Source organism: Cephus cinctus, unplaced genomic scaffold, assembly GCF_000341935.2.
Source record: "Cephus cinctus unplaced genomic scaffold, Ccin1 Ccin1_scaffold1847, whole genome shotgun sequence".
Classification (NCBI taxonomy): domain Eukaryota; kingdom Metazoa; phylum Arthropoda; class Insecta; order Hymenoptera; family Cephidae; genus Cephus; species Cephus cinctus.
The window spans coordinates 68133-78469 of NW_014334027.1; the positions used below are offsets into that span (position 1 = coordinate 68133).

The 10337-nt window shown below is 34.5% G+C and overlaps 5 protein-coding genes across 8 annotated transcripts; 2 read left to right on the forward strand and 3 right to left on the reverse strand.

The window, feature by feature from the left end:
- The first annotated feature begins 79 nt into the window (after positions 1-79).
- On the forward strand, positions 80-1356 carry LOC107273859 (ubiquitin-like protein 4A). 2 transcript variants are annotated; one of them, XM_025091133.1, is made up of 4 exons: positions 80-266; positions 581-686; positions 773-1111; positions 1258-1356. In XM_025091133.1, the coding sequence occupies exons 1-3, from the start codon at positions 219-221 to the stop codon at positions 1066-1068; spliced, it is 450 nt and encodes a 149-aa protein (XP_024946901.1). In that variant the 5' UTR covers positions 80-218; the 3' UTR covers positions 1069-1111; positions 1258-1356. The 2 variants fall into 2 exon arrangements, with proteins under 2 accessions (XP_024946901.1, XP_015607936.1); XM_015752450.2 differs by lacking the exon at positions 1258-1356 and having other exon boundaries at positions 773-1171.
- Positions 1258-2951, reverse strand: LOC107273858 (gem-associated protein 2). 3 transcript variants are annotated; one of them, XM_015752449.2, is made up of 6 exons: positions 2823-2951; positions 2228-2297; positions 2059-2143; positions 1835-1993; positions 1456-1752; positions 1258-1376 (listed from the first exon to the last, which is right to left on the reverse strand). In XM_015752449.2, the coding sequence occupies exons 1-6, from the start codon at positions 2839-2841 to the stop codon at positions 1284-1286; spliced, it is 723 nt and encodes a 240-aa protein (XP_015607935.1). In that variant the 5' UTR covers positions 2842-2951; the 3' UTR covers positions 1258-1283. The 3 variants fall into 3 exon arrangements, with proteins under 3 accessions (XP_015607935.1, XP_015607934.1, XP_015607933.1); XM_015752448.2 differs by lacking the exon at positions 2823-2951 and adding an exon at positions 2629-2759; XM_015752447.2 differs by lacking the exon at positions 2823-2951 and adding an exon at positions 2502-2744 and having other exon boundaries at positions 2228-2425.
- Positions 2878-5938, forward strand: LOC107273857. The gene is made up of 9 exons (XM_015752446.2): positions 2878-3066; positions 3212-3463; positions 3542-3699; positions 3780-3927; positions 4011-4437; positions 4503-4657; positions 4759-4998; positions 5073-5305; positions 5390-5938. The coding sequence occupies exons 1-9, from the start codon at positions 3012-3014 to the stop codon at positions 5564-5566; spliced, it is 1845 nt and encodes a 614-aa protein (XP_015607932.1). The 5' UTR covers positions 2878-3011; the 3' UTR covers positions 5567-5938.
- Positions 5939-6039: 101 nt separating this feature from the next.
- LOC107273860 (protein FAM32A) lies at positions 6040-6979 on the reverse strand. The gene is made up of 3 exons (XM_015752451.2): positions 6748-6979; positions 6496-6628; positions 6040-6416 (listed from the first exon to the last, which is right to left on the reverse strand). Exons 1-3 carry the CDS (start codon positions 6831-6833, stop codon positions 6294-6296), a joined length of 342 nt encoding a protein of 113 aa, XP_015607937.1. The 5' UTR covers positions 6834-6979; the 3' UTR covers positions 6040-6293.
- Positions 6980-8587: 1608 nt separating this feature from the next.
- LOC107273831 (ADP-ribosylation factor-like protein 8B-A) lies at positions 8588-10291 on the reverse strand. The gene is made up of 3 exons (XM_015752389.2): positions 9996-10291; positions 9422-9738; positions 8588-9342 (listed from the first exon to the last, which is right to left on the reverse strand). Exons 1-3 carry the CDS (start codon positions 10116-10118, stop codon positions 9222-9224), a joined length of 561 nt encoding a protein of 186 aa, XP_015607875.1. The 5' UTR covers positions 10119-10291; the 3' UTR covers positions 8588-9221.
- Positions 10292-10337: the final 46 nt, after the last annotated feature.

Sequence of the window (10337 nt, forward strand, 5' to 3'; positions counted from 1 at the left end):
AGTAGAGTGAATGGATTGACCCTTGACCCGCTAAGGAATGGTTTCTCTTCATATTTCATAGTTCTTGCCCATACATATCAGTGGCGTATTGCAAACATAACCTCCACTATAAAATGTTCGAACATTCATGGATGATACAGAAGTTTTTGACATTCGAAAGAATTTGATTAAACGTGTGTAATTTGATTCAGTTTAGTGCAAGTAAAGTAAATTGCATCATGAAAGTCATCGTGAAGATTCTTCAAGGAAAAGAATGTGTTGTGGAAGTAAGTAACCTTTTTAATTAATTATATTATTTCACGAGACTCCGATTTAATTTAATTGTTTAAATTTGTCATCATATTTTTCCTGTAATTGCCACATTCTGTTTCTATATATTTTAAATAGTTTTATAATTCTCAATAATATATTCATATTTCCCCCATAACCTTTTCAATGATACATTTTATCCATATAACTATTATATATTTTTTTTAAATTATAAAATGGATTGTTATTCGAGATTCAACAAATGTTCTCTGACTATCTAGTAAGTTGACACCTTAAATTAAATTTAAAAAATATTCTGTTCTTGGTACAGATCATGCCTTCAGAAACTGTTTTGGAATTGAAGCATAAAGTGAGCAGTCTTTTAGGGATTGATGTTCCTCAACAGAAATTGTTACTGACGGGCAAAGCTCTTGCAGGTAATTAAAGTTATTAAATACTTGGAACAGCCCATGATAGATAATTATATGCTTCAAATGGTATGATTATATCTAAACTATTTCAGATGAAAATCCCTTGAGTTTCTACCCAGGCATCAAGGATGGAAGCAAACTGAATTTAGTGGTTAAAAAGGCAGTAGGTGAATCGAATGAAGGGAAATCATCCCATAATCAATCTAGCACACAACTCTTAAGAGTTGAAATGTCAAGAGTGTTAAGGCATTATTATACCGAATCAGAAACAGAGTCAATAGTCAATGAATTGATAAAAGACTTGAAAAATAAAGTGAATAATCTTAGTTTTGATGATTTGGAGAGATTAGCAACTGCGCTTCTTCAAGACCAAGAGACCATAGCTTAAGATAATTTGAAAACTTCATCCACCTGCTTATCAATCTAAAATTGTATTACACTTTTATTTAACCAAACCCAATGGTTAATATTAAACTTTATAGTTAACCATGGCTGTAATTTTTTCATTACCTATTGTATTCAAAAACTAATGTATAAAATTGTATAATCATTCTTTATTTATTACTTTTTTTTACAGTGTAAAATTATACAATGATGACACTGTCAAGGATCCGCTAAGTCTAATTGACGGAAGTACCGTGCAACCAAACAGATGAATAAATTTAATACAGTTGTCTGAGATTTTTTTATTGGGCTCTAAAAATCATTAAAGTTGGCGTTAGTTATTGACAAAAACAATTTACAGAATAAGAAAGGTCATACAGAAAAACATTACCAAGTCAGCTCGAAGGACAGAGCATATTCTTGCTAAGGAGCGCAAGCAAGAACACATATCTGGATTCAAGGGAACTTCAAGAACTACTAAAAGCGCATATATCCATCTTCCAAGATCATCTTCAAGCCTTTTCTGAATTTCAACGAACTCTATAAGATATTCCAGCACCTGTTCAATGGTTGGTTGATTCATAGAAAATAAAATCTCTAATGTGGGATCATTAGACTTGCATTCTTCATGAAAAGTGTTTGATCCTAAGCAAAATTTTATCCAACCACTTTTATCGTCAACTTCAGGCTGGAACAACAAAGAATAGTGTTCAACAGAATATACAAGAATACAAAGCTTTAACAGCTGGATTGATACTATAAAGAATTACCATGCATATACTTGATGGTCTCCATTTTCGTTTACAAGTTTGGATCTCGCTCTTTAAACGAGCAACATATAATCTAATATCAGAAAAGTCTGTGATTTGACATTTTTGCCACTCTGCTGCAGGTGCTAACGAGTGTGGAGCTGTCACGCATCCTGCCAACTTTACAACAACATATTAGTGGTGGAACAGAACTGAAACAGTTCTCTATTTGTTCTGTAACTTACGGCTTTGACATATACACCAGTATCCTTGAGTCGTCTCCTATCTATCTGTGCTATCACAACGTCGTCGCACTTTTGAGCTTCGACTCTATAAAAATGAAAAATCTAAACATCACAGGCAGTATTTTCAAATAATAACCCTATTACACAAATTAGTAACCTGTATACTTACATGACACGTTTAATATATTCCTCACCCGTTGCTGGTGGCACAGAAAGATTAATATTCTCTTCAACCGATCCTACAAATAAAGCTGGTTTCTTTAAACAATCTGTCATCGTTTTTCTATTTGTCACTCATGAAAATTCTATACAATCTTTCGTCGTGTGGACATCAAACGCCAAAAATACTTGAAGTGAATAAATTAACCTAATGTAAAATTTTAAAAAGAAGAATATGATGTTAAAATGAAAATTTAAAGAAATAATAAAATCAATAAAATTACCTCAATGTATGTTCTTTCTACTGTATTGATTGATAAATAAATATATAAACATTTGCAATATATTAAAAAGTATTGTTTTCATCCAATTTCTATAATTTTTAAATTGATACCTAAATAATATAAGTACCAATTATCTGATTTTTACAGAAGTCCGACAGGGTCATCGTGAACACAGACTACTGTATGTGCGATAACCCCTATCTGGCACTTGGCTACACTTGGCCCTCTATGAAAGAATAAAGCCAAACAAGGAACAAGAAGATAATGCCGATAACCCTACCGGGATTTCCTAATGTCTTTGCGATGAATATTCTTATTTACCGATAGAGATGAGAATCATAATAATAATGATAATAATCGTAGTTATTCGGAAAGCAGCAGTCTCAAACAGGCGGATGGGTTGGGCGCAGTTGGACGTTATGGTTGACAGTGTGTTCTAATTGTAAATCAAAATAATCTAAGTAGATAGTAGTGTTTTTCTGTTATTAGATATCTTTATAAAGTGAAATCATGGAAAAACCACTTCCTGTTCTGTTATCTGTAATACTTTTTGGAGCTCTATGTGGTAAGTTCAAATTGGAAGATTTTTATAAATACATCAACATTTAGTCATGAGGCTAATTAGTCACTTAACTCTTAATGAAAGTTTCTGGTAGGAAATATTTTAATTGATTCATTATGGCGTTTAACACTAATCTTTTTTATTCAAGGTCCTTTAGCTGATGCTGAAGGAGGAAGCCCATGTCAAATACCTTTGGTGATACGAGGATCATGGTTTTCCTGGGAAAATGGACGTAATACTCTCACTGAAATCAATGCTGAAACTATGACGAACAAGGGATTTTGTATAAACATGCTTGAAGAATATCATGTCAATTACACATTTGTTTTTCAAAAGTCTGTGTGTTATAACTGTGTCAAGCTCTTTGTTCGAACAGTCAATGTACTTCAGAAACTTGAAAGTATGTATAATTTAAATATATTAAAATTTTTGTGTGGTATTGGTATAATGTGACTACATTAATCCTTTTATGTTATAGGTAGTTGTGTAAATTTGATTCCTGGAGTAGAACCTACAGTAGAAAATGTCTGTCAAGGTTTACATCCAGATCAACAACTAATTACATTATTCTCTGAGAATTATGTTCCTGTCAACTGTCGTTCCTCATTGGAAGGAGTATGGCAATTTGCATATCAGGTAAAACGGATTTATTTCTCTTCAAAGTATAATCTTACAAATACATTGCAAACTTTCTCATTATAATATTTATGTGTTAGAACCGCTTCAGATTTACTGGTGAATGTTCACACCCAGATGCCCAAATACGATCCTGCCAAACTGCCGGAACTCAATTTCTTATAACAAATCAAAAGTTTAACATCACTTATAAAGAGTGTCCTGGCATGAGAGGAACTTTTAATGGATGCAAGTATACAAACTGATATTCCACTTCACTCTTGTTTTAATAGATCTACAGTCATTAATCTTTTGATTCTGACCGTATGCAGTGGTGGAGTACAGTTGTCTTGGTGATTGGTTCGTGGATAAAAACCACTTCTTTGCGGTAGCAAACACAAAGGAATCAAGAAAGGACGAAAAATATCGTTGCTTCCTGAAAAATCGCGACGACGATCTCTACATAGGAGTATCTATAACAGCTGAATGTAATACACTAAAAACCGTGGAGAAGAGCCCTGAACGTTTGAGAGTGACACCAGTGAAAGCTGAGGTGGTAGAACCAGGTTGTCGATTACCAGAAAATATGACAGGAGAGTGGATAAATACAGCTAACATTGATGCTGACATTTTTATTAATGAAACTCACATAATTGAGACTTGGTATCCTGATGAAGGTCGTTATAGACGCACCATCTATGTATGCCGTGAACAAAGAGACACCAGAGTAATGATGGCTAGACTAACTGTTGATGGATGGTAAGTATATTTATGAGATCTTAATCGAATACTTTAATGAATTAACGAAAATATATTATTTACAGTCAAAAGGACTACGTGTGCTTTGATTTTGTACCACAGCATCACAACATTATTAGATACCGCCGTGGAATTGCTGTTATTAAAGATGATTTCTACACAGTTTGTTCCTGGGTACAATTTCCAAATAAAGAGTCTTGGAAATACGATTTATTCCTAGGTAACTTTCTTATTTTCATCAGTAACAGTTAAATAGCTTTGAAATCCTAATGTTATTTCCATTGATTTGGATGCATCATATTTGTTTTTTTTTTTTCATAGCCAAACATCCGGTACCTGTCCGCTGTCCAATAGCTGGAAAATATATGTTCACTCAAAAAGGGGACATCCCCTTTGAGACAAGAATTTTGGGCGGCGTTACACTCTCGCCACGTCCCAACATTTACTGCCAAGAAAATATTTCTGACTTTTCCGTATGCGATACAGATCAGAAGGAAGTCGCCATTGATGAAAATTATTGTTTAACTATCGATAAAGTAGGAAGACCTGTTGATATTTACAGTAAGTAACTCTTAATAAAGCATCAATGTATTAAAGAGCTCAGCTACACAATCTATATAATTCTATTTACCCAGGTACACCGGATTACATAATGAAGTGTATTGGTTTTTGGAAAGAAAATTTGAAATCATATTTAATCACATATGATGAGTTGGATCCATTCAGCAAATATCGCTGTTGGGTATATCAGAGAGCTGATTTAAATCGAGTATTGATGTCCCAAGCCATAGGACCATTTTGTGACCTTGAACAAGACGTCACTAGTAGCAACTATTCTGAGGGTGCTGCTGTTGCCCTAGAATTGCAGGTAAATTCAATTACCCATATTTATTTATATACAAATTATAAGAATTCTAGAATAAGAAAAGAGAAATAACTGTTATACGTATAGGAATATGAACGTGAACGTGACCAATGCCCAATGCACTTTGATGATGGCAGCAACCCCTGGGTGGAAAGTGAAAATTATAAAAAAATATTTCACTTTGGTAGTGGAAATACATTGATATTCTCAACCTCAGCTGCATTGATCATAGTCTTTATCAATTTCTATAATCTGGTGTATTGAAACTTCATTAATTCTGATGAGGTATAAATACTTAAGATACAAGCAAAGGAACAAGAACACAATCTCGTATGTATTTAGTTTTCACGTTTCATTGCTCATTACGTTTATAAATCTTTTATAATCTCGCATCAAAGAAATATTTAGCATATGTGCGATGAATTTTATATTTGACAAAGAAAATGGGTTTTAATTTCAAACATAATTCAGGGAATGGAATGACATTTGTCATTTCGTAAGTGCCTTTTCGCGAATAGTGTAATTTTTTAGTAAATATTTTAACGCAGCTAACATTCCAGTTATGATGTATATCTCATTGTCATATGAATTATTCTAAACCAAATCACATACATACATGCTACAATTTTATAGATATTTACATAATACATTATTTCTTAGTATCCCAATAAGGACCAATGATAGAATCTCTTGTTCTAAATGATCTACATTTTTAGGATCTCAGCAAAATCCATTACTAATGATTATAATATAGTGCAATGTTAAACACTAAGCATCCTTTATTTTATTATATGAATTTATATACATTATAGATTATGAATTATTTGATACATTTATAAACGGCAGTTACTTTATCATTGAAATGATGCTAACCTGTTTATTATTTTTATGACTGGTACTCCTCTACCTTGAGTGGAGATATCGTGTTCATAATTTTTTTTATAAATTACTTCAATAAAAAAAATTTGAATCTGATAAATTATGAATAACCTTATTTCGTCCAACTGACTTTAGGAATGTCAAAGTGCTCTGTTAGACTGTCAAGATGTCTATTGAACACTTCAACACGCTGCTTGTGCGTCATTGAAGCCTTCTGTTTAATTCTTTCCGTTTGCTGTAAACAATTGTTTCGTTCAGTATGCAATATCGTTTTATCAATTATTACATTATGAATTAGTATAGATCAAACTTACCATTTTTTCTTGCATCTGTTGAAAGGCAAGTTCAGCCTTCGTCCTTTTAATTTCCACCGTTTTAGTTTTGTCTTCTTCAATGATCTTCGAGACCTCCACCAACTTTTTTTCTTTCTCCTTTTTATGCTTCCTTCTAAAATAATCAATTTACAACAATAAAATTATTACATGTCCATGCTATATAACAAAAATATAAACAGTAGATAATTTTACTAAATCTTGTTTACAACCTAAAATAACAACACTACTCACTTTTTACTGACAGACTGATCGCCTTTTAATTTTAACGAGCTCTTCGCTGCGTGAGCATATGGATCGTCGTTTCCCGTTGCTGACATTTTCAAAAATCGTATAAGCCGTTTCGCTCAACTAACAGAAATTATCAAATTTTACTTTACACAGCAAAAACCAACCTCAAGAATCACGACGTCAATCCATGTATGTCGCGTCACTGGAGTTTCCTTTCTTCCTTTTCTTTATGGCTGTATTCTCAATAGGGGACGTGTGTCAGTAACTTGTCCTATATAATCAAGATTGGAAGTTCAACACTAGATGGCGGTATACCTCACGAGACGGGCATAACATAACTGCGCAATCCCTACTTTAAGTCCTTTGAAAAATGGATAGTTCAAATAAATAAAGAGTGAATGAGATGGCGGCCAATTGCTCTCCTTTTGTAATTCCGCCATCAGAAAGCGCTCAAATTATCGCCAGAACTTGGAGCGCTCATTCTTCCTCGAGCCGGTCTCCTATATGTATAGGGTGCTTTCCATTTACTGGCACAAGTTGACACAAGTCGACTTGTGTCGCCAAAAGTGCTTTCCATTTGATTTGTGTCGCCGTGTGTCGGCAACACAAGTCAACTCGGGAAGACTCTGCTAGAGTGGTGAGTTTACGAGAGTATCTGTGTTCCATTTATTCGTTTTCGAGAGTCGACATGAGTCGACACGAGTTGACACAAGTCGACATAAAAGTCATGTAAATGGAAAACACCCATACTGGTCTCTTGGAATCACCCCTCTTATCTATTTCAAACCTTCTTCTATTTCTATATTTATTTCTCCTTAACTTCCTTATTTCTTTATCTTTCATTCTTTTCCATTGTGCTTGTCTTACTTTTTCTATTTTCTTGATCGAGTCGAGCATATTCATTCGAGTAGTTATATAAAGGTACTCACCCTGTAGAGTAGCTACACGTATAGACCATGGTGTCGGGGGTTGCCCTTCCGCCTTATCAGCTGATTTCAGATTTTTGTGTCATTATCTAATTCTATTGATTTGATTATTTATTTCAATATTTCAAACACTTAATTTATAATTATTTCAATTTGAGCATAATTTATTTTCGACAGTTTACAATTTCAATTCAATTTTTTTCTACTCCGTATATTTTTCGAGTCTTTGATTTAGCCTCAATTTTATATCATGAATAAATTTCGAAAATAAGAATACGTTCAACCAATCACAAAAGTGCGACTGGTTCGAGGCTCCTCCGTCCAGATAGCGCGTTGACACCGAAATAAAACTTGGAATATAAAAATCAGCTCATTGGAAATCTCCCTACTCATCTCTGTTGTAACGTTGAACATCGCCTTACTCATCTCTGGTTGCTATCTTTTTCTTTCAGCCGACCATTTTTCCTATGTCTATGCATAGTTCATACTATACGCAGAGATGAGTAGGGAGATTGCCAATGAGCCTGTTTTTGGTGGTCTCAATTTTTCTCTGGTTTCGGCGCGCCACCTTAGCGGAGGGCCCTCGAAGCAGTTCCACGTTTTTGATTGGTCGTGCATATATAGTAATACTACGCGTGATAATCTGGAGCTGTGTTTTGGCGCGTCGACGCGCCACCTGAACGAGACGTCGATGACTGCACCGCCTGGCACATCTCCTCATTGGAGGAGTCAGCCATAAGGAAAGAAAGGAAGGATGACTGCACCGACAGCTAGAGCACTTCGGAAAAGCGATAACAATGCTACAATCGAAACTTCGATAAAACCTGACATGGTTTTTTTGGAAAAGGAAACTAGTTAGAAAGAGGGAATACAGATAATATAAATAAAATTTACTCTAAGAACACATATTTCAAGAATACATTAGTAGTCAAGCTTCCATTTAAAAATGGAGTACAGATTTTATTCCTTTATATATACATAACACAACGGTCATACGATATTTTACGAATCATAATAAATATGTTGAAGGTTGTTAGTCATTCTAAATTATTTACGCACTGACTAAAATACGTTGGGGTGTACATATAAGACTTGATTGATCATAGTATCTAATTGTGAATTTTCATAACTTTGAGAACTTTGCCTTTGCGCCGGTTGCCATACCGCATCATATCGTATCAAATACCATTAAATTTATCATATCTCCTAAGTTTTATTACGTTAAATAAATTTAAAGTAAAAGCAGATAAATCTAGACGGTTTTCAAAACGAAAATATAAAAATTTCTCTTAAAGCTATACGCCCTTAAGATTTTTCGTAGATGACTATAATTCACCGAGCGTTCTTGCATAAGCATACCTTTAATTTGCCATTCTTCAAATCATCGAACTTCAATTGGCTGAAGCTTACAGTTAAGAAATATGCTACGATAATGACTTGATTTCAAAACAATCTACCGAACGCTTCATCCCTCCCAATTAACATTTGATCCCAATTCCGTTCATTGGTGTCTTGGGCTCCTATATTGTAAACGGCATGTTTAGTTGCACATTAGCGAACACCACTTTTAGAGTGTGCTATAAGCCATTGTAATGTTATATCGATATTGTCTTTTTCTTTGCATGAAATGCTGTAACAGCATATCTCGCGATCCTGGATAGCAGACAAGTTCCTAGAAGGGAATAAACGTTATGTAGTGTTATAAATAAACACACTGTCCAATGACTAATACTGCTGACTTTGCTACTCACATTCTTTCTATAAGCCCATTTTCATCTAATGCATGTGGCAAATCCCTTTTATTACCAAGCACCAATACAGGAATGCCAGTTAACTGAGGTTTGTCCAAAAGACTGTGAAGCTCATTACGGCTAGCTTCAATTTTCTCAGAATCGGCAGCATCCACCATATAGACAATGGCATTAACTCCTCTACAGTACCGTTCCCACATTGATCTAAACCTTGGTTGGCCTCCGATATCCCAAACTTTAATAGTGACATTACCCTTGGTTATTTTACGCATGTTAAAACCCACAGTGGGTATCATGTCCTGGCTGAACTGACCAGACTGTAAATAAGAATAGGCATAGATAAATATTACCATCCAAGTAAACGACAACGTATTAATAACAGATTGGTTGTCAAAAGTATTAAGAACTTAAGAAGAACAGAGTATGAGATCTAACCAATAAGGTTGGCTGATTCTTTAAAAAGGTTTGTAACGGCGCAAGAAAGCTACAAATGCACTAATATAAAAAATTGTTAAATTAATAAAATCCGTGTATTCACAATTTCAGCATAATGTCCGTAAAAGCAACGTCTTACCGCTATGACATTAACGAAGGTAGTCTTCCCACTGTACTGTAGTCCAACCAGCGTGAGTTCCATTTCTTCCTTCCAGAATAAAGACTTGAACCAGTCAAGGATCCGATTGATTAACGCCAACATTGTGAGTCCGTCAAACTGAAGTCTAGATAACCGAAAATACTTGCTTACTGCACGGCACTTGAATTGAAATTTGACATGTAGCCGTTCGCATAGAGCGATCAGCAAACGACGTCAGCCTGTGGCTGTGGCCGTGCTGCTGTAAGGCGTGTACCACGCTAGTCAAATTTCAAACTTTAACTAAACTCAACACCTGCTACTCATATAAAATAAAATATTCCC